Here is a 23922-nt window from a genome sequence, read left to right as displayed (position 1 = left end):
ACACACATGCAATGAACAAGAGTTACCTGTTTTTTGTTTTTTTTATTATAGCCTTTAAAGGAGATTAAAAAAAAAAACTGATGAAGATTCAAAGTTTGTATGAAGTAGTTGTCCGTTGTGAGTCACAGATAATAAGGTAATAAGGTAATGCAGCTCGTTTACTCAGCAAATCTTTAATCAAATATCTCGTTCCTTTGCAGTGATATAAGGTTTGCATTGTAGCCACCTCAATAGCTGTTTTAGTGCAATAATATTTACATAATAAACAATGAAAATTAAAATGAGATACATTTCTTTGTTTAAATTTGTCACATATAAAACAAAAGCAAAACTGGGACAGTGTGTACATTATGTACTAAATGCAGCAATGTGTAAAAAAGGTTAACCTTAAAACCCTCGATGATGATGATGATGATGATGATGATGATGATGATGATGATGATGATGATGACGACGACGACAACAAAAATATGATAATGAAAGTAGCATGAATAAGTAGTTTTCCAAGTGAAAGTAAAATAATCAAACTTCAGATGTTGATGAATGATAATCTGAATAACTATAGGAGTTAGTAATGGATATTTATGCACATGCTGTATGACCAGCATAAGCCAATCAGAACAGCAATTTTTTTGTTTCCTGTTTCAGGATCTGTGTGTGTTTGGTTGTTTGTCTTTTGTCTCTCTATGTTGCCCTGTGATGGACTACCCTGCCTCTCGCCCAATGACTGCTGGAGATATATAACTTAATCATTCAGTAGTTTAAAAACTGGAAGATACACTCATTGTGGGTAAACTCATTAAAAATAGTCTAAATCTATAGGCAGCATGAAAATGATAATCATCAACTGTTCCATTTAGTGTTTTTTTTTAACCTGGGGAATTTCCTCTATAGTTTTAATTCGCTGTAAACACAGTCGGTGCCATCTGTATGTTGGTTTCTTGGTTTTGGAGGAGTCCTGGTGATAACAGATGAATAAATTACGGTGGACTCCTCTTCTTCCTGCTTGAAATAAAAAAAAACAGTTTGATAATGTGAACAAAACAACAGTTTACGTTTCCACTGCAAATCTACTTCAAGCTTGTACAAAGTTCACTGCAAACCCGCCTTTGCATCTGTTCTTACCTCACCAGTGTAGCCACAGCATGAGAGATGAAAAGGAAATGCTTAGAAAAGACAGAAACCAAATAAGAATTGGGGGGCGCATTTATTTCAAGACCGCATGCAGAAAAACACCGGAAGTTAACAAAAAACTGCAAACTTACCTGCTTGTATTCTTGATTTGAAACATCCACTTAAAAATGCCAGTAAAGTCAAAAATATAAAGACAGCCAATACTCCATAAACAATTGGCATAAAATTTTTAGCCTTCCTAGAAACACCTGTAAGAATAAAAAACTCAGTAAGAAGTCATTTTCACATAATTCACATAATCTTAAAATGGATAGATATAGAAATGGACATGTTTGCCAGCCCTGCCTGAAAGACATGCAAAAACCCTTTAAATAAATTAATCTTTTCTTGCCGTGGCATTATCTCACTCTAAATATTTTGTAAAAATCCAACTTTTAATTTCAGAATCTTTTATTCAATCCATGCTGAGAAATAACATAACATAATTCACCATCTAAATGACATATTTTGTAAATAATTATTTAAATAACAGAATTTTTCACAAAATCAAAACTAAATTATTGAGATTATTGCTGCTAATAATTGTACAAATCACTTTAGGACGTTGATGTGTCTTGTCCTATTACCTTTCAAAAGAGCACACACAGAAGGCGTGTTTTGTTTCAGATCGTTAGTATGCTGATGGTACTAAATGTTTTCAGCCTGTATAAGTGTTGGTGAAATTGTAATTTTCGCCTTACTAAAAACAGAAACGACAGTCGCCTGGGTGTGATATGATGCAGGTCTTTCTACTTGCCCCAAGGAAGTGTCTGTTACAAAGACGGCTTGTTAAATGGTAAATGGCTTATACTTGTATAGCACTTTATGAAGTCCGACAACCTCAAAGCGCTTTACATCACAGTCAGTCATTCACACATTCACACATATATTCACACCCTGATGATTGTGAGCTATGTTAGTAGCCACAGCTGCCCTGGAGCACACTGACAGAAGTAAAGCTGCCATAGATCTGTGCCACCGGGCCCTCTGACCACCGCCAGCAGGCAAGATCCAAAGGTTTCAATGCAATCACTCCTCTTCCATTTGTTAACAATCCTTTGTTAATCAGCGTCTCTGGTAAGGTCTGGCTCCCAGCATGCAACCATTTAACAAGCTGGTCTCAAATGTCACAGGGTTTCATAAGATGCATCTTAAAGTTATACCAAGTTTAGCCGATACACATGGAGTAATATAATTATAATCCTTAATGCATGGAGTAATGTTGCTATAATGTGGAATGATTACATCTTTGCAACATCTACTCAACAAAAGGAGCAAAAATGATCATTTACTTGTAGAGTCCACAAGATTATTATCTAAAATGTCAGTAATTAAAAAAGTTCCTGATGCCATGCACTCTAAACAAGGTTCTTAGGGTCTTTGGACAAGAAACAGACCCACAGCATCCCAGATCCTCAACTTTACTTAACTGGTGGCGTGAGGAGTTTCCCCCACATAGTCCATCCACTGCTTTTGCCAGGCCCACATTAGGACCACGACTACTGTTGCAGAAAGGATCTATCTCATTTGATCAAATCACGCATTTTAAGTTAAAATCCAGGTAGAATTGAACAAACTCCACATGTTTACATTTGTGATAGCAAGACAAAAAAAAATGTTTTTGCTCTAATGGCTGACAATCACCTGTTTGGCATTTAAACTGTGTCTGATAGTTTTTATGGAGACGGGGTGACCCCAAAATATCCTTCTATGCAGTTCTCCAACAGTGAAGTTTAGGGATTTTTCTCACCTCAGTCATCATCCTGCTCACTTTACCTGGTGGCAAAATAAATATGGGTCCTCATCCCGCTAAATAGCCCGTGGCAAAAAGACGTGGACCTCTGTGTTGTATCACTATTTTCCTCCTTTGACATAGTAAGTCATGATGAAAGTCGTGGTGAAGGACACAACGCAGTCATGGGACAAGCATTACACAAGGGAAGTGATTTAAGCACTAAGAAAAATGTATGAATATGTACGGTGGAAAGAGATACATGCCATCATCAGGAAGCACAACAGCAAGGACTATGCAGAAAAGAAAAAGAATCCAACAGGGAATGACAGAGCGAAGGAGTATAACTACTATCTGGAACAAAGTTCCAGGAAACTGTAAAAGTGCTGAAAGCCCAAGTTCTTTTAAATCAAGAATAAAAACACATTTGTTTAGGACTGCCTATGGCTGTTCTAGTTAAACTTTGTAGTTCAACTGTTTTTAAAATCATCAATATGTGCTTTTAGTTTCCATTTTCCCATGATTTAATTTGTTTCAGTTTTTCAACATTTTTCTTGTATGAGCCGATGTGACAAGTGAAGTTCTCCATTGTGAGATCAATAAAGACTATCTTATCTTATCTTATTCCATCTTGCTTTTATTCTGTTTTTATTTTCCCATGTTGTCCTTGTTAAATGTGCTATGTAAATATTTGCCTTAAGGTTAGGGTTAGTGTCATAAGGAATGAAGGAGTACAAGGGAGAATATTGATTAAAAACAGACATAAAGAGACAAAAACAATCACAAAGCAGAACACAAGTAAACATAAATAAACAGGAATGGCCAACATAAGAAGTCGCTGAAAAATAAGACCCAAAACTAAAGAGAAAAGCGAGAAACAAAACTAAAATTTTAGAGGGTCCTAACAGTGGTTTCTAATTATATCTTGCTAGAACAACACCTGCTAAATTAAAATTAAAAAAAGTATTACACTTTAGATAGTTATTTTAATAGAATTTTTAGGACAACAATTATGCCAAGGTGAATTGTGTTTGAAATAATTATTTCTTAACAGGATTTCTTTCAAATTGCGTAAATGCGCTCAAATCAAAGGTAGATTTTGAAAAGGTTTTACTATTAGCTAATGCTACAGTAATAGGAGATTAATTTATCAAAGGGATTTTTATCCATTCTCAACAGGGGTACCAACAAACATGTTCAAATCTGTAAAAGAAAAATACCCACCCATTGTTGGGCTTAAAGCAACTAATGATGTGTAGCTGTTGGTAGTTGTTAGGTGCTCATCCAAGATCTCAGTTAAATTACAGATTAAGGACCCAGATGGATCTATGTCTACTGATAATGTCCGATTGTTTATCAGAAGACGTGAACTATCTGTTAGATCATTTAAGTCCACATCGCATGTCGCAGCACAAGAAGGAGGAGAATCCGCCCTTTGGTAAACTGTCCGAAAGCAAATAAAAAGCGTAACATAAACTTTTTATTATCCAATATACTAATTTGTGGAAATATCAGAGCCTCACCTGTGATGACACATAAGTTGATGGTGAGGACTTTTTGACTCGGACCATCACAGCGGCTCGCCCAGCAGGTGTAATACCCAGCATCTGTGTTTTGGACAGGTCCAGTATACAGGGTCTTGTTCGTGGTCACAGTGACAGCTTCTGATCTTCTTTCTAATTTATTTTGGGTCGTATTACTGGCTTCAAATGTCCATTTAAAGGTAGAAAATTCACCTGGGCATGTCTGGGTGAAATAGCTGCCTGAAGGGATGTAAATTGTTTTTTGAATTTCATACATAATTTCTAAAAGAAATAAAAAAGAAAAAGGAACGGTGCGTTAATATGCGTAGAACAATATCAATGAGAAACTTTGATCATTTTAGATTAATGACAACAGCTGATACCTCTCTGCACATTGATGACGCTGGTAGATTTGCAGATGTCTTGATGACAGTTTTGACACCAGTATATGCCTTCATTTTTCTCAGTGAAGTTATTGATCAACAGGGAGCGATTTGCCAGAATGTCTGCTTTTAGAGTGTTACCGAAGTGTTTTAATCCTGTCTTATCCTGAACGTATAGCCGGGTTTCCTTACTGTGCTCATTCTTCTTGTAAAACCAGCTGAAAGAGTCTGAGTCAGCGCTGCGACCATGGCAAGGTACCAGAACCGGGCATCCCAGCCAGGAACGAAGCTGAAGTGCTGCCGCTAAAGTATCAGTTTTTCTGTTAGTCACAAAGACTACAAGAAGGTTTAAGATGTTGCTTTTGAAGCACCTTGACAAGACAGTGATTTTATCAGGTACTTACCATTTCCTGGGAGAATGCATGAGTTCCAGTAAGTCAGAAAAAACACACAAACGCAGGCGTTTCGAGGCGATGAAGTCATGTCTCTGCATTAATGAAGACAGTATCACGCAAATCAAAAAGACTCCCTGTGTGGTCCCACCATCCTCACAGCTCATCAAAACGCGGTTCAGAGAGTCTGTGCAGCATCACAAGCTTTTAGTTTGAGTATCATATGTAAACTGAGGCTGACACATAGGAAGTGGTCCAACAGCGACTGCATAGGAAATCTGACAAAGCTCTCTCCCACACACTTCTGTCGTATATATTTCGCTCTCTGCATCGGCTAGGTGTTGAAATAAAGAACGTGCATTAAAAAAAAAAGTTTGATTTCTCACCCAGAGGTGTCAAGTCTGTTATGGCACTCGATCTGATACGTGTCGCTGCGATATTTTCGAGAAGAAGAAAAAAAATGTGATTGACCTGTGAAATTCAAGTTTAGGCTGAATTTAACTGCAAGCATATAAAGTCCTTATAAGCTGAACTGTGAACCAACCTTCAATAACTAGAGCTGTTGAAGTAGACCAACAGTGGAAACACTTCTACAGCATGAACGCCATGAAACAGACATGAGTCACACCAGCAGACTACACCAACAAGTGTTTATCAGAAGCCTTATGAAAATTTTTTTCCCAATCATAGATTTAACTTTTTTCATTGCAAAAAGTTTAAAAATAAAATTTAAAAAATTTCGAGGTTCCTGATGCAAATGGATGTCTTGTTCAATAAAGTACTTTTTAACCAATAATTACATGAAACAAAGCTAAATTAAGTAATTTTTTTGTAAATTGTATTAAAAGTACCATGCAGAAACTTTTTATTGCTTGTTATAGCTATGAACAAGTTTTTCGCAAGTTTCTGCTTCTGCATTACAATTATGTGATTGCTACTTGTGGAAACAGGCTAAAATTTGTTGTTTGTTACGTAACAGAATTTGGAAAAGTTTGGGGGGGTAAGAATACTTTTGAAAGACACCATAGGTGGTATCTGAAAAGGAGGCTCACTGAGCGGATTGAGTGACAACATGTGCTGCTAAAAATCCCCAAGTGGCAGGGAAATGGCAGTCAAAACATGCTTGTTTTCAAATAAAAGATCCACACTACCTTATTTCTGGTTGAGCAGCTTAAAAAGTGGTGAAATCGGGAATTCTGCAAGTTAGCAGCAAAGCTGCTTTGTCTGAAACATTGATAGAGTTAATGATATTGTCTCACAATATGTGTAATCAATAAGGCACAACAACAGTCCGACACAGATAATAATAATAATAATAATAATAATAATAATAATAATAATAATAATAATAATAATAATAATAACTTTATTTATAGAGTGCTTTCAAACAAAGTGCTGAAATGTAGGTCGTAAAAACAACAACAACAACAACAAAGAAATAAAACAATACAATTTAAAAACAGATAAAACATAAAAACAAAAGGAACACCAACATTAACACAATATGGTTTAGGCATCGAATTAGACCGCATAAGATAAGATGAATAAGTCGGCCTTTTGATTGGCAATCACTTCCATGCTGCCATTCATTTGACACTTTATTATGTAAGTGTTTTTCTCTAAAGGTAAAAGATCTGAAGCTGATAAAACCCAGACTGGAAAAGATTTATTCTTTCCTACTAGAAATGATTCGTTTGAAATGCCTCATTTAAGCCTGCTCAGGTTGTACTTGCTAAAAACAGTAGCTTGGATTGAGTTTTCGGTGAACTGTCAGTTTTTGGCAACAAGCTTTTGTGGTTTACCCTCCTCGCTCCTGTTTGCTGGACAACTGTCAGACCTCCATGATCATGCTGGCCCTCACATTGTCATAACATTTCTGGATTAAAAATCATGTTCTTTTAGTTCTCATTTCATATTTTCTGAGAAGCTGAGTTGTGGGTTTTCATTTATTAGCCTCAGTAAATAAACATCTTAAATGAGTCACTATAATCACTGCATAATGAACCCCCATGCAGTACATGTTTCCCCTTTTGAATTGAATTACTCAGATAGATCAACTTTAGTAAGATGCACCATTTGGTCACATATGAGTGGGGAAAATGTATTTTTTTTAAGATGTAAGAAGTTTCAAATAGAATGCTTCTTTTTTTTTTTTTCAATTTTAAGTCAACTAAATATACAGAAAATTAAAATATCGTAGCCTACAATTAGATTAAGCATACGGATTAAGGATTAGCCAAACCAAATTACACGCAGGCGTAAGAGAGCGATGCGCTGTCCAAATGAACACTGCTTAGTAATAATCAGAAAGAGTTTAGCTGTTTAGGGCCTAAATCTCTTTAAATTTCCGTCATTGAGCGCAGAACCCGCCCAGACATGCAGATCCTCCGCCTACCTACTCAGCCAGGCTGCAGCCGGGCAGACAGAAAGCCTGCAGCCCGGCCTGCGCTGCGGTCCCCCGGAGGGAGCGCCGTTCTTCGCCCCTGCGCAACCGCAACCCGGACGTCGTCGGCATGGAGTTGACAGAGGCTTTTCTCAAATACCAGCTGCTCTGGCCACACATGCATTACTTCTTCGCCACTTTGTGTCTCGTTGCCTTCGTGTACAAATTCACCGCCGTCCTCCTCAGACGGAAGGCTGTCCTGCGGAGCCTTGAAGCCTTTCCAGGACCGCCGGGACACTTTCTGTTTGGAAATGTTTTGGAGGTAACCCGTTTCCGAGGCGCCCTGCAACGCAGCAGCTGCATCCTTACGTAACTTCAACACGGTGACACAGCTAAAGCGCGTTACTCTGTGTCAAACTTTCAATTTGTTATTTGGAGCGTCGTTGGACGTTTGCTAATTCAACTGTGTGGTTTATATTAGTTTATTTGTTTTGCATCATACCTGCGCGCAGAAAGAAACAATTACCGCAGAGCAGGGAGGAGAGAGGCAAAAAGCTCAGGGTTTTTATAAGCCTTCATTTAAAATAAAATAACACGGAATTAATATAGTTTGTAGAGATAAATAAAAAAATATATAAATAACAATTATAAAATTCTCCAAAAAAAATCATAAAACTTCAATAAGCCGAACATACGTCATATAAAGTTATTCATGCCTAATACACAAAATAAATCTGACATAACTGTAATAAACAAGTATGCAATTTAGAAAATATATATAAATAGCAGTAAACTTGTGTTGTTTTATATACTAATAATGTCCACGTGCATAAAAATAAATAAGTGCTTCGTTAAATTAGTTATTGTGTCAACACATCTTTTGTGACATTAAGGGGGTATTTTGTCGGCAAACCGGAAAACCTTTTCCACTGTTTGGCACACTTTTATGTCAAATTATCCTCTTGTGAGGATATTAGGAGGATAAAGATCCAAAAATTGAAAATGAATGGTAGTTGTAATGCTATTTAGATAAGATAAGCTTTATTGATCTCACAGTGGAGAAATTCACTTGTCCCATCGGCTCAATAGTAAAATAAGAACTAAGACGTCCTGTATTAGTTACGCACTGTATGCTTTATTTGAAGTTGTAAAATTAAATCAAGCAATATGAATAAAGTGTTTTAAGTTTTATGTCCAAACATTTATTGCTGTTAAAACTGGTCTGTTCATCGATCCATTTAGGATGTGTGTGTCAACATTGTGCAGTATCAGGGGATGCTATGAGAACTCGTGTCTCAGTGAGACTACCTGTATAAATAAAAGTGTATGGATCTTGATAATAACGCATGCTTGTTTAATTTCATGCATCTTGTGATGTTTTTGTTTCTCGTTTAGTTTAAACAAGATGGAACTGATTTCTTCAAGGGGCTAAAGTGGGGGGAGCAGTATCCCTATGCTTTCCCTCTGTGGTTCGGCCCAAGTATTTGTATTCTCAACATTCACCACCCTGATTACGTAAAGACCTTACTGACATCAACAGGTGGGAGCATATTTTCTTTCCTCTCAACTCTTTGTTAGAATATTTTAACCATGACATGAACCAAAATGTAACTAAGCTTTGATTTGCTTTTTCCTAATAGAGCCAAAGGATGACTTTGCATATAAATTTATTGAGTCTTGGATTGGTAAGACCATTTTACCTTCTCTTACTTGCTCATTTTGTTTCGATGCAGGGTTCATTTTTGACATGTTTTACTCACTTTCATCTTTTTCTTTTTTTTTCCTTTTAGGAAATGGCTTATTGGTGTCAAAAGGTCAGAAATGGTTTCGCCACCGAAGGCTCCTGACTCCAGGTTTCCATTATGATGTTTTAAAACCGTATGTGAAACTGATGTCAGAGTCTGCCAAAACAATGCTGGTATGTTATTTGATAACTGAGAATAATTAAACATGTTGGGAATAAGGAAATGCACAACCTGTTCCCTGAATGAAATGATTATTGCAACTCAGGTGGTATTTAAAAAAGATAGAGATAGATAGATAGATAGATAGATAGATAGATAGATAGATAGATAGATAGATAGATAGATAGATAGATAGATAGATAGATAGATAGATAGATAGATAGATAGATAGATAGATAGATAGATAGATAGAATAAATGTTGATTAATCCAATCAGTTACTTAGTTTACAGGCATGTCTTGATGACATCAAAACTTGGAGGAATTTTAATTTGTGTCTCTGCCTTGTCTTCTCTAAGTCCCAGTCGGTCGAGGCCGATGGCCGTTCACACTGAGCCTGGTTCTGCTGGAGGTTTCTTCCTGTTAAAGGGAAATTTTCCTCTCCACTGTCGCTACATGCATGCTCGGTATAAGGCAGGGGTCTGCAACCTTTACAGCCTAAGAAGCCATTTTGCCTACAGTCCACTTGAGTTAAACTGATTCAGAGCCACAAATCTTGCCTGGTCTTTTGAAAAAAGACTAGTTATAATTTTTGATAAAGATCTACTGTAGGAAATATGTTGTCATCGTTAAAGAAACGCCCTTTTATGACTGTTTTGAGGTTAAAAAACAGGATGGATGGGATGTTGATATTTGTGGATAATGATGTAAAAAAAAAAATCATAGTTTCTAACATAATGAAAAAATATTGATTTAAAATTAAATATTACTGGCACTTTTAGTAACATTCTGTTGTGGAAATTAAAAGCAATTATTCCAAGAAAAAACTGCTAAAACCTGCATTTATTATCATTATTACATTTAAATAACACACTAAAAATATAATTTATAGCCAAGGTTATTAAGAGCCACTGTGGAAGGTCCAAAGAGCCACTTGCGGCTCCAGAGCCATAGTTTGCAGACCCCTGGAGGGATTGCTGCAAAGTCAACAACAGTGCAGGCAACTGTTAACTGTGGCTACGTGTTCTTTGTGGAGGAGTGAATGCTGCAAGTGACTCGATGATTCTTAGACAGAAAATGTTTACCCTATCTATATGATTTGATTGAATCAACTTTGTAAATTGCCTTAAGTTGATGTGTTGTGAATTTGCGCTATATAAATCAAACTGTATTGAATTAAAAAAAGTACATGCAGTGGAAGTTTTGGCACCCCTATACAAAACCAATGAGTTTATTTTTACAATAAAACATTTTCCCTTGAAATGTGAAATTTATCAACTGAAAAACAAAACAAACTAATTATTAAATCCTAATTAAAAGTTAAAATGTGAAACGTTGCTGAACTAATCTGTTTTCATGTTAATTGTATTTAAATGACTTCAGATTCAGTTTCAGAATCTGGTTTTCTATGGTAAGGCAAGGCAAGTTTATTTATAAAGCACTTTTCAGTAACAAGATGATTCAAAGTACTGTCCATGAACAAAAAAAGCATTGCCTTTTGAAGTCTATTCTCTGAGATACAGGGAGCCAGTGTAAGGAATTTAGAACTGGGGTGATGAGCTCTATCTTCCTGGTTTTAGTGACAACAGATTATTGTTGATTATTGTTTGTATCGCTTATAGTTTTTTTTTCTGCTGACATGGTGGCATCTGTGTTCTTGTGTCTTTTCCAGGACAAATGGGAAAGGTATGCAACCACCGAAGAGACCTTTGAAGTGTTTGAGCACGTCAGCCTTATGACACTTGATAGCATCCTGAAGTGTGCCTTCAGCTGCAACAGCAACTGTCAGACAGAGGGGTGAGTGCACGTAAACTTTGAAACATTCACCATTTCTGCTTTAGTTCAAAACCAGATCAGCTGCTTTAGTTCCAGGCAGAAGAAAGAACATTGCCTTTCATGTGTTCCTGCTTTTATGTGTCAGGGGAAGAAATGCCTACATCAAAGCGGTGTATGAGCTCAGCTATCTTATTAACTTCCGGGTGAGGACGTTTCCATACCACAGCGACCTCATTTTCCACCTCAGCCCACATGGTTTCAGATACAGGAGAGCATGCAAAGTGGCTCACAGTCATACAGGTAAGATGTAACTTGGTTTAGATTAGCTTTGACAACTCACTGAGGTCTGCTTTTCAGTTTAATCTGTTCATCTACAAGGGAAAAGCTCATTTGTTTTCTTTTCAAGACGAGGTTATCAAAAAGAGGAAAGAAGCACTAAAGGAAGAAACGGAGCTAGGCCGCATACAGACCAAGAGGTACTTGGATTTTCTGGACATTCTTCTCTTTGCACGGGTAAGTGACATCAGCGCAAACCTGATAATTTAAAACAAGTATTTAATTCATTAGTTCTGTATTAATGACAAAGATATCAGTGAATGTGTAGCACATTTCAGTAACAAGACAATTCAAAGTGCTGTACATAAACAGAACATAAGACCATAAAAGATAGAAGAAAGTACATTGCAGTGGAATCAAGAGAAGTTGGACTACAAACTTAATCTAATGAAGTTTCAGTGAACAGTTTAAGTATAACATTAACACTCAAAGGCCACTCTAAACAAATACGTTTTTAACATTAATTTAAAGGAACTCGGAGTTTCAGCACTTTTACAATCCTCTGGGAGTTTGTTCCAGATAAGTGGAGCATAGGAACTAAATGCTGCTTCTCCATGTTTGGTTCTGGTTCTGGTTCTGCAGAGCTGGCTGGAGCCAGAAGACCTTAGTGGTCTGGAGGGTTGATGCACTGATAACAGGTCTGTGATGTATTTAGGTGCTAAGACATTCATTTATAGACTAACAGAAGTATTTTAAAGTCTATTCTCTAAGATACAGGGAGCCAGTGTAAGGACTTTAGAACTGGAGTGATGTTCTCTACTTTCTTAGTCTTAGTGAGGACGCTGGCAGCAGCGTTCTGGATCAGCTGCAGCTGTCTGATCAACTTTTTAGGCAGACCTGTGAAAACACTGTTACAGTAACGAAGTTGACTAAAGATAAATGCATGGATTAGCTTTTCCAGATCCTGCTGAGACATCAGTCCTTTAATCTTGGAAAAAATGTTTAGGTGATAAAAGGCTAACATTTCAATTACCTTTGAAAGTTTAGGACTGAATCCATCAGTACACCCAGATTTCGGGCCTGATTGGTTGTTCCTAGTGGAAGAAGCTAAAACTGTTTGACATTCCAGTCTTTTCCTTCTTGGAGTCACTTTTTTTATACACTGGAACTTGGACCATTTTGCATTGTTTCGCTGGGAGATGCTAATAGCCATTATTTTATTAAAAATAAACACGTAAGGCTTTATTTACTAACAAACTGTGCAAAAACAATTCTTAAAATGGCAAAATAATAACTAATACGCTAACAGGACGGGATAATTTTCTTAAAAACTTTGTATGCAACCAGAGTGAGCTACTGACATATAAGTAACTATAAAGTCAAATAAAGTGGCCATGTACCGTTAAAGACCAGGAGCCTTTAAAAAATAGTAATCTTTACTATTCAACCCAGACGTCCCTCTCTCCAGCAACAACCTCCAGTTCATTCTGGGAAATCTCAAGCAGGGTTGCCAGATCTGACTGACAGTTTCCAGCCCAAACATGACATAAAGCCCGGTGAACTGCAAAACAAAAACCAAAAAAAAAAAAGTACAACTATTGAACCCATAATAAAGAAGACGCCGTTAGCACAGAACTAACCTTGCCTGCAAGATGAACTCTCGCAGTCTTTGTGCATTCACAAATACCTCCATCTTGTACTGCTCCAAATGTTTGTGTTCGAACCAAAAACGGTTCGGGCCAATCGCGTTGCAGTTTTGTGGTTCAAGGCGGAACATACCAGCTGTGAAGAAAGCAAGAGCCGAGGAACCAAAATAAACATGGCAGTGCAGGAGGACGCACGTGTTTGGTTTGTTCACATCTGTTTGGTAAGAATCCACAATCTGTTCTTTGAAAGAAGAACAGGAACAAATGCCTTGGCTAGCTTAAATTTTTGTGGTTTCTCATGCCGTCTGTTGCTCATGTTTTAATTTGATACCCATATTGGTTAAAACTAACCTTTGGTAGGTGGGCACTAGGTGTCGCTTCGCCCAATCAGCTCAGAAATTTCTGCTGAATGTCCCGCCTTTCACCAAACAGATTCAATGGGAGCAGGCCCAGATTCATAATGTGCAGAACGGAGAGTGCTACACGTTATCATTCTGGCTGGCCAGGTTAGCACAGAACTGCACTAAAGCAAAGAAAAAAAACTTTACACACAGGCTCCCCACCAAATGTGCAATCAGGAAACTAAATAGACACAAAGATCACTTTCCCAAACATGTCATCATAGCAACTGCAAAAAAAAGTTATCAATAGCCTACCAACATAAGTTATACATTTGACTAAATTCAACATTTCTTTCATTCCTTCTCACAAAGCGTATAGAGCAGGGGTCACCAACACGGGGCTCGCGGGCACCAGGTAGCCCCCAAGGACCACATGTGATGCCCTCAAGTCTGTTCTAAAACTAGTACAACCCTCCAGTAAGCTGCATCTAAAATGTTTTAGTCTGTAGCCTTAGATTTAAAAATTACAATAACTAAAAAAAGTTCAAAGGTCACTACAGGTAGTCCTTCGTGTGACACAGTCCCGATGAAGTAGATCAATCTGACATTTCTCTTTCGCACACAGCTATGAAATGTTTTTCAGTTGATTAGTTGAACTCTTAACCCCATGTAGGCCGTAGATTCTAGACATTTCAAAATAGATTAAGTCATAAAATGAGTGCAAGGAAATCGCATTTAATTAAAAAAGGGGAAAGTTTTTTACCTTTCTACCACACAATTACTATTTTATGAATTATCTATGAATAGTGCTTGCTAAAACCCCACAAAATATTGAGAAAAGCAGCCCAAATTTTAACAATCTGCCATAAGCTGTTTTTTTCTAGCCCAACCAGTTCAAAGATAGCCCAAAGACAGAGGACTCTGATTAATCTAAAGGGATTTTGTAAAGAGAAAATTTCTTGACGTGGGATTATTTCTAATCGAAGTTATTCAGGTGCAGTAAAAGGTAAATTTATGTTAAGGCATTTTACATTTATTACCAGGGGTCCAGTCAATGTGCTCAGCACTGTATAAACAAATCAAAAGGAAATAAATAAATAAATGTGTAAACCTGATAACAGATCAGATATCAGGAAACATTAGATCACAGTGTTAAAGTAACCAGAGGTTCTTCACTAACCATTTTCTGCTTAGTAATGTCCTGTGATAAGACAGTTTTTTAGCTATTTGTCTCCCTTTTTCTCCTCTGCTCCTAAAGCTGAGGGTAAAAAAAAATTAGACTATATTGCAAAACATTTTCCTTGCAGCATTCCCAGTCCCTTTTAACAGCCATGAACAGCTCATAAAGATAAGGCAGCTGTCTGCCACCTGAAGCTTAGCGGTAGAATGGAGATACGGGGACAATGACCCCATAGATCGAAGAACATTTACCGCAGAATCATAAAATAAAACCAATAACATCAGTGCGGTTAACCTTCATATGTTCCATCCATCCATCCATTTTCTAACACGTCTATCCCCGTGGGGTCACGAGGGGTGCTGGTCAATGGGCGAGAGCCGGGGTACACCCTGGACAGATCAACCTTCATATGTTTTCTTCCAAATATTAAAAGCTGCTTTGAGTCACAGCAACCAGAAATACAACAAAAAATGTAACTGAACATACCTTCATCTTCTCTTTCCACCCTCTCTGTTTAGTAAAGCTATGCTAGGCTTAGGTTTGACGACGTGTTTCAGCTAAGTTAAGCATTTGTTCACTGGGTTTATTTGCTTTAACTGTTCGAAAACAAAGCACAGAAATTTCGTTGCAAATGCATCGTCCAACAAAAATAATCTCTGTTAAAATGCGTGGGCTAAGAAAGTGTGGTAAAGCCCTTCTTCTTCTAATAGGATTCTACACACAGCGCATTTATTTATTCATCAGGATGAAAAGCAGCAGGGCCTGTCGGATGAGGATTTGCGAGCAGAAGTGGACACCTTCATGTTCGAGGGGCACGACACCACAGCCAGCGGCCTCTCGTTCATCTTCTACTGCTTGGCCTGCCACCCAGAGCACCAGAAGCTCTGCAGGGATGAAGTTTGTCAAGCTTTGGAAGGCAAAGACACCATCGAGTGGTGGGGAAACTCTAAGAAAGCCTAGCTATAACAAACCTTTCTTATCTTTCTGTGGTTAACATTACGTCTCTGTCCTGTCCAGGGAGGATCTCCACAAAATTCCATACACGACGATGTGCATCAAAGAGTCGCTTCGTCTTTACCCGCCCGTGCCAGGAATATCCAGGCAGATCACCAAACCCATGACCTTCTTCGATGGAAGAACATTGCCCGCAGGTCGGAGACACGAGGCACTGAGACGGATGGATACCGCATGTGAACGTTACAAAAGAAGATCAAATATTAACTTTCTGACTTATGGAATTGGGTTTTCTTTTACAAAGTCAGCCTGAGATAAAGCTGCACACATTAACAAGATAAACTGCGATTGTAAAATCATTTGTTTCCTGTGTGCGCTGTGTGGAATATTCTCTGTTACTGTGTTACTTAGTCACAGGAAAACATTTTCAAATGATTATATTTCAGAGACTATAAGCATCGCTTAACGCAGATTTCTATTAAGCACTATGGGTTTTATAAACACACTGGAAACCGGATTATAACTGGGTAGATCCATTAGTCGCCTGCTGCTTATTCAGGAAGTTATTGACACAGGCAGCTTTACAGTAATGTACTGAATATTACCTTTAAGGCAGCTAGGAAGCGGTGTATACACATTTTGTCTTTGCATTTTGTTCACTGTCCCAACTAAAATACAGCTCTTTTTTTTTCCTGATTTAAAGGCTCTCATGTTGGAGTGAGCGTGTTTGCAACTCACAGAAACTCAACTGTCTGGGAGGACCCTAACGTAAGTCATGAAAAGTTTATTGTGATGATAACTGACCTGGGAATTGAGAAATTAAGATGTCAATTTGATCAAAATATATATTAAAATTAGTGCTGTCAAACGATTAAAATTTTTAATCGCGATTAATCGCATAATGTCGATAGTTAACTCGAGATTAATCGCAAATTAATTGCATATTTTATCCTTTTATTACTGAAAGTGTAATAGCCTGTTTGGGCATTTTAATATGCAATTTTGCAATAAATGACACTAATAAAATACATGCTTGTACAAAAAATATTTTTATTTTGTTATTTTTCAAGCACTTTTCAGAATTGGAATGAAAACATCCTGGTGCCAAATGTTAAACTCTGGACTATAATGGCTATATGACTAATCATGACGCCCTAATGTTTACACAGTGTGTAAACAAATGTGTAAATAAATATCTGTTTTCATGCTGATATATATTTTTTTGCCTCTTAAACAAAGATAGACATGGTATTATGCATAAACATATAAATTAATAAAAATTGTACATTTCAATAAAGTCATAAGTTTTGTTAATTTCTTCACTCTCTCTCACACACATCTAATTCTGAGCTTTCACACCAGCAACAATAATTTCTTTGAATATTTTTGCTTGCTGTTTCTATCCATGTTCATAGAGTTTAAGCCTGGAAAACGGTTTTAAATCCCCAGGTCATTCCAGCCTTACACTTGAAAGAGACTGTTTAGGAACTGATTAGTAACTCCAGGTCCTTCGTTTGGCAACGTGATTCAGCCTTAGTTTGTCAAATACAGAGATAAATGAATAAGCATTAAAGTACAGTTTATGGGTTGGGTTTCTGCAATGTTATCAACGTGTAAAAGCTAATCTTTAGAACCAATCTCTGCTTAAAATGGTATTCTGCACCATGTAATCTACTTTCAGCAGTTATCACCGGTTATTGCAGCGTAAAGTGCAGAAAATACGAGCAGAGTTGCTCTGTCTGCCTTTACTACCGTCGGCTCCTATGGCGGAGGGATATTTCAGCTGGATACACTCAAATGTAGTGCAGGCAGGTCTCATAATAACCCCTATTTCGTCACTTATTTTAGAGCCCAAATAAGCGATTTCACTTTCAGAAACCGGCCCAAAAAAATCGCAACCCGTGACTCGTGAAATTTAGAAGCGCTTTTAGAAAAGAGAAGCCCAAAGTCGCATGTGTCCGAGGGTAAAAGAAACTTCGCAACAGTGAGCGCAGCGCGGGTCTGTTTTGCTACAGTTTTCTAGCACTCTTGAAACTACGGAAAGCGTTGAGGGTAAAAGAAAGAGTCCGGAGAGAGCGGCGGGGGGAAAAACATTAGGGAACGGTGTGTGTGTTTTGACGCGCGATTAACGGCGACAAAAAAATTGTCGGCGTTAAAATGGGTTTACGTTAACGCCGTTAATAACGCGTTTAACTGACAGCACTAATTAAAATATATAAAATATATTAAAAAAACATGAAATTAATGAAGAAGGACAGAACAGGCTTTTTCTGGCTGATATTCTGATTTTGACCATTGTGATTCAGGTACTTTAATACAAGTAGTAGCTTTGAATCTGCCAGAAAATGAAGGAATTGCAGAAATAGATCTCCATTTATGCATCAAAGCATATGTTCCTTCGACCTGTCGATAACAATAGGAGCTAGTCAACCTAACACAAGCAAATTCCAATATCTGACGATTGATTCATAACTGATAAATACTCGTCTAAAAATCTAGTTCTATGGTTATTCAGTGGTCAAACTGACACATTTGAGCTTGTTAACCCAATAAAAGTAATATGTTCTTTACAGGCCATTTCTTTTATCTTATCTAACCTTGAATTACTAAAGCACGCAACAGTTTAATTCCAGTTTTTATGTATTAAGTAGCTGCCAATAAAGTGTTTAATAGATGATCATCACATGTTCGAGCAGAAAAATCCCCTTAGGGTTATCTTGGTTGGAGCTTTTTAAATGGGAATGTTCAATTGAATTAAATATTTGTGAGATTTTGATGATAATTAGTCACAGCTACAAATTGATGTAATAAGGTAGGGTGACCTAATGTCCCCTTTTGCCCAGAAATGTCCACTTTTCACACCATGTCCAAAGTTTTTAACTGGACTAATAGACATGTACTTAAATGGACTGATATGACCCGTGGAGTAAGACAGCCTTCCTTTCGGGTGACGTCATCCCGAGCCGCTGCATTGTGGGTGGTTATTTTTCCCCTCACAGAGCAGGGCAACGCTGGTAGCACTGCTGGCTGCTGTTTACAAGGTGTCAAAGCGCAAGTGTAGCTTTACAGACGAACCACAAACGAAATTTTCCTCATGCCCTCCTGGTCGGAACGAATGGTGGGCGGAGGGCACCGTGTGCAAAGCTGTGTTGCTTTGTATGACGAGGGTGCGATAGATCTATTTATTGATGTATTCTTTGCTTTAGATGCATATAAAAACAAAAATAAATAAACCAACATAAGAGACTGTGTAATAATTACTAATTAGTAAGACAAGAAAAAAGCACTGTACTGTTATTAGTTGTTAAAAAGCATAATCAAAAAAAAAGCAAAGACGCGTGCAACGGAGCAGGGTGAACTATTTTTGTTTTACATAAGCAGATTATCTTTAAAGTGTTTCCCAACAGGACCAAGTGTCCTCTGTTTAAAAAAATCTAAATTTGTTCACCTTAAAGAAAGGTCAATGCATGGGTATGAAACTGGGGCATGAATTGCAGCGGGGCACACTGGACCAGAGCCATCTGAAGTCTATCATACATGAGTTAAAAAAGTTAATATTTACAAGTGGAAACATATACTAGATACCAGCCTTTCTACATGTGCACATACAGACTGTGCAGCGCTCAGAGAAATGCTTAAATGCTTGCCATTTTAAAAGTTAACGTCCATCACAGGCCAATTAGAAGAAAATAACACAGGGGTGGCTTTTCTGGAAGGGTACTAGGAGAAATATGGCAATTTAGATTTGCAAAGTTTTGCCTGAATTAATGGACAGCTCAACCTAAAGTTGTGATGTTTTTTTCTATCATATCGAGAAACTTCTTGCGAGCGAATCAAACACAGCATATGAGCACCAACGCTGAACACAAACTGTCCAGCATGGTGGGGGAAGGTTGAGGATTTGGGCTTTAATCTGCAGCCCCAGGTACCTGGCAGCCATTGATTGGAGCATGAACTCCTCTGCATACAAACATGGTCTAGTGTAGGGCTGGATGATAATTCAATAACGATATTTATCGATCCATAGACATATATCGATGATAGAAAAAAAAGGTTTATAAAAAGTTCAATAGAACAACAGTTTTTCTTCCTTTTGCATTCTAGCCTATCATGTTGGTTAATACTAATCATTTAAATCATCCCAACCAATCACAAACACAGACCCCGGAACGCTCCGTCACCAAACTCCGCCCCCTTCAGAGAGTTCAGAGAGCACGCATTATTTTGCTCTTTTTTTAAAAACTTGCAGTTTTGGTAAAAAGTTGGTTGAATTCAGCGTTTTTGTGTTCTTTATCTAAAAATAGGTTGCAGTATAAAAGTATAAAATGGCCAGGGCTGCACTTAAAATACATGTTTTTAATTTGTTGATAATTATCAATATCGATCAATACGATTTCTATTTTATCTATATGTTATTTTTGAATCTATCATCCAGCCCTAGTCTAGAGTCAAATGTGAAGCTATTTAACACCTGGAGGCTCTATAACATAATGGATAATAGAGTTTACTTCGTTTTTAACACAATGTTTCCCCATTTTGGACTCCTCTTTGGCTGATGTATAATGTTTCAACCTGTTGTGTTTTTGCACACCTATGATTTGATTTAAATGGATTTAGGACCTGGAACAGACCAGATCATTTTTGTTTTGTCCTAATACATAAAAGTTTAGATTTGAATGAGGATGTACTTTTTCCCCTTATGCCTATAACAAATACTGATGTTTTTCCCAACTCATAGGCCTTTGACCCACTGCGTTTCCTCCCAGAAAACGTCTCTAAGAGGTCGCCTCATGCATATGTGCCTTTCTCCGCCGGACCAAGGTTCGGAAAAACCTGACCCTGGGTGACTGTGTGAATGATCTTCTCAGTTTACAACCTCTCTCCGCCAGCTCTTTAACCTGATATGCAAATTGTGAATGTTTATTTTGCGGCACCCACACCTAGATTTACAGTCATAATAAACGTTTTGTTGTTGCGGGCGGTGAGAGTAAAGTAGAAGAGAGGTGATGTGATTGAGCACAGACGTGTTCTGCTAAAAGTTGCTTTGATCTTTCACCTTCTGCTTAATCCTGTTCTACATAAACATGTTGCTTTCCCCTAGATTTGTTCTACTGTTAATTTACATTCACTTTGTAATGTTGTTTTCCTTTAGATTTATTCTACATATTTCTTTAACTTCCTTCTTAATGTTGTTTTCCTTCAGAAACTGCATCGGCCAGACGTTTGCTATGAATGAGATGAAGGTGGTGACGGCCCTCACGCTAAAGCGGTACCAGCTAATGGAGGACCCCGAAATTAAACCCAAAATGGTTCCCAGGTTGGTTCTCCGCTCACTTAATGGGATCCATGTCAAGATTAAACCCGTGGAACCAGATCTGTGATGGAGAAAAAAGGTGTTAAAGTTAAAGGGAAACAAATCCTGGCATGGTGATAACTCAGGTAGATTAAAGTCTAGATTTTTACACTAATGCATCCTAATGATGAAATTTGTTGTGTTTTGTACCTCTTTTAGAACTTGAAATGTATAAACTTATAACCATAAATGCATTCTTCCGAGGGATATTTGCACTGTCTATATGAAAATGTGACTAAAAACATGTTGTGATTGTATCCATTTTATTTACATGCTGTTTTTAAATTAACACAGTCGAAATCTGCAGCTAGAAATGTAAGTTGTGTTTCTGTTGTTGGGACAAAAATAAACTTTTTCGGATGAAAATAAGAGAGACATTTATATGTCATGCAAACATACGTTCATCAGACTTTAATGGTGAACATACTTTAAGAAATGTGAAATAGGGAGTGAGGTTTATATACAATTTAAAGGGGTAATAAGTAAGAAATCATATACTTATCTGTATAATATGATTGAATTTGACTTTGTAAAGTGCCTTGAGATGACATGTTTCATGAATTGGTGCTATATAAATAAAATTGAATTGAATTGAATTGAATTGAATTGAATTATCCTGTGTTAGTAAAAATTGAGTGGAGTTTCACAGCAGCAACATACTGTTTACAAATGACATATCAGTCGTATCAGATAGATAGATAGATAGATAGATAGATAGATAGATAGATAGATAGATAGATAGATAGATAGATAGATAGATAGATAGATAGATAGATAGATAGATAGATAGATAGATAGATAGATAGATAGATAGATAGATAGATAGATAGATAGATAGATAGATCCAGCTTTTGTTTAGTCTTAGTAATTTAGTTTCAAACCCACTGAGCACCAAACCAGCTCTCTATTACAAGAAAGTAGCAACTAAAGTATCCTGCCTTTGTTCTGTCAAGCAGCATAAACATTTTTCATTATGAAATAAAGTATATTATTATATATTATAATATTATTCACGTCAGAAAAATATATTGTCACCATTATTTTTCCATTGAACTAGTTGTACTGCATTGGGTTTTCTTTACATAGCAAATATCTTTCAAGAGGTCTTACATTTGTTCAAGCGAACAAACGATCGCTGTTTGCCAAGTAGAAATATTGTTATTTTGGTAGATTTGTCAGGTTTAGGTAAGTACCTCTCTTCCTATAACCAATAATTATCAACGCTATGTACTCTTGTCTTGCCGATTTTGAAGAGTGGCTTAGAGAAATCACACATTTAGAAATAACCAACAAAATTCAAAGGTTCCATGATAGGTGACAAAAATTTGATTAATATAAATATCACTAAAGCATTTTGTAATTCAAACTTTCCTTTTTTTTATGTTGATCAGAGTGTGCACAGACTTTGATTCAGTAACCTACGACTTCCTGCACCACACAGATATGCCGTTACACAGAGGCCCTGGGGATTCTTGTTACAATCACTTCTTAATGGGGGGTGTTTGTGCGGACTGATGTTCGAGTTTTACATATTCACATCTGGTTGTGAGAACATGTCAAAACACACTGTTTTGAAAGGTCAAGAAACCACTAAATGCAGTTGGAGTGGTTAGTGGTTCACACACCTTTCTGTCGCACGTGGTTGATCGCTCAGTGCAGTTCAGTTCAACAGCTTAAAAAGTTACGACTTAAGTTGTGTCACAAAGTAACAGATTTAAAGTTCCTTTTTTTCCCCATATGTCTTTAAAAGCTCTGCCCCGCCCTCCCTCCCACAGCTATAAGTTCCCTGACTGTGTCTGACCTCTCATAAAAGGGGTTTGTTTGTGTCATATTTTCTCATTTGAATGAGGTCAATGGTGAATGTTTAACTCCATGAGTTCCTAACATTCTGTTAGGAATTAGTCTGAATGTGACCTAACCGCATTTGATCTGAGGCTATCACAAAGCAATTGCAAAAACTGAAAAGCACGATATTTCAACACCACACCTGACATCTGGGCACAATGGCATGCAAGTCAAGCCAAGGGTGGAGGGCTTACACTGAACACGTTAAACTAAATCAAAATGTCCTTTGATAAAGGAATAGCTTCAGAGTGTGCACATTATTTGCACGCAGGGTTGTGGCCTATTTCTTTTTTTGTCACGTTTCACTTTGATTTATTTGTTGCTCACTTAAAAACGTACATTAGATGTCACTTTAAATGTGCAGATAGATTTGAAATCATTTAATGGAGATTTGGATTGAGCTAATTATTATAGTTCCCCTTTTTACATCACAAATTCCCAAAATTTGGACATGGAGGTGTCCATGTTTGACACCAACTGCATTTCTACCGACCTCTTTGCCCACGCAAAAAGAATAAAAAGGATATAATATAAAATAACCCCCAGGGTAAAAAGAGTATATGAGCGATTGAGCTTGATGTCAAAAAGTTCAGATTGTTGAGCCAGAATAATAAGGTGAATTGATTAAAGTACTCATTATTCAATCTACAGCTTAAGTGGTACGGAGCCTTGTTTTTTTATGTATCCCGTTCACTTTGGATGCATCACACTAATCAGAAAACACACCTTGAATTTCACTTTTTGGCACACTGGAACAACAATGCATTTCATCGGGATTAAAAGTGCCATATCAACACAAAGTAGTGGATAATTGTGCAGCTAAAGGTGAAGGATACATGGATTTCAAAATAGTTTACAAATAAAAACTAAAAAGTTTGGCCGAGATCTGAATTCAGCGTCAATATTTTGTAGAATTGACCTTTGGTGCAACTATAGCTACAAGTCTTCTGATGTATGGCTCCACCAGCTTAACACAGACTGACTTGTCTGGTCTTTCTTCTTTGCAAAAATGCTTAATCTTCAATTATTAATTTTCAAGCTTTTTCACTGATTCTCAAATGG

The 23922-nt window shown here is 37.3% G+C and overlaps 2 protein-coding genes and 1 long non-coding RNA gene across 3 annotated transcripts; 1 reads left to right on the top strand and 2 right to left on the bottom strand.

Annotated features, from left to right (window-relative positions):
• Positions 1-862: 862 nt before the first annotated feature.
• LOC118562654 lies at positions 863-1454 on the bottom strand. The gene is made up of 3 exons (XR_004930722.1): positions 1266-1454; positions 1126-1166; positions 863-1005 (listed from the first exon to the last, which is right to left on the bottom strand). It is a non-coding gene; the product is annotated as an uncharacterized LOC118562654 (long non-coding RNA).
• Positions 1455-4067: 2613 nt separating this feature from the next.
• On the bottom strand, positions 4068-7708 carry LOC118557698. The gene is made up of 5 exons (XM_036127839.1): positions 7599-7708; positions 5216-5298; positions 4812-5114; positions 4429-4710; positions 4068-4348 (listed from the first exon to the last, which is right to left on the bottom strand). Exons 2-5 carry the CDS (start codon positions 5292-5294, stop codon positions 4068-4070), a joined length of 945 nt encoding a protein of 314 aa, XP_035983732.1. The 5' UTR covers positions 5295-5298; positions 7599-7708.
• Positions 7612-21384, top strand: LOC118562652 (cytochrome P450 4B1-like). Its single transcript, XM_036135271.1, has 12 exons — positions 7612-7908; positions 8982-9126; positions 9227-9271; positions 9377-9504; positions 11162-11286; positions 11411-11565; positions 11672-11778; positions 15453-15643; positions 15726-15859; positions 16366-16430; positions 20401-20483; positions 20866-21384. The coding sequence occupies exons 1-12, from the start codon at positions 7717-7719 to the stop codon at positions 21041-21043; spliced, it is 1548 nt and encodes a 515-aa protein (XP_035991164.1). The 5' UTR covers positions 7612-7716; the 3' UTR covers positions 21044-21384.
• Positions 21385-23922: the final 2538 nt, after the last annotated feature.

Source organism: Fundulus heteroclitus, chromosome 3 (assembly GCF_011125445.2).
Source record: "Fundulus heteroclitus isolate FHET01 chromosome 3, MU-UCD_Fhet_4.1, whole genome shotgun sequence".
NCBI lineage: Eukaryota > Metazoa > Chordata > Actinopteri > Cyprinodontiformes > Fundulidae > Fundulus > Fundulus heteroclitus.
The sequence above is the reverse complement of the archived record's forward strand: the minus strand, read 5'-3'. Positions and strand labels throughout refer to the sequence as shown.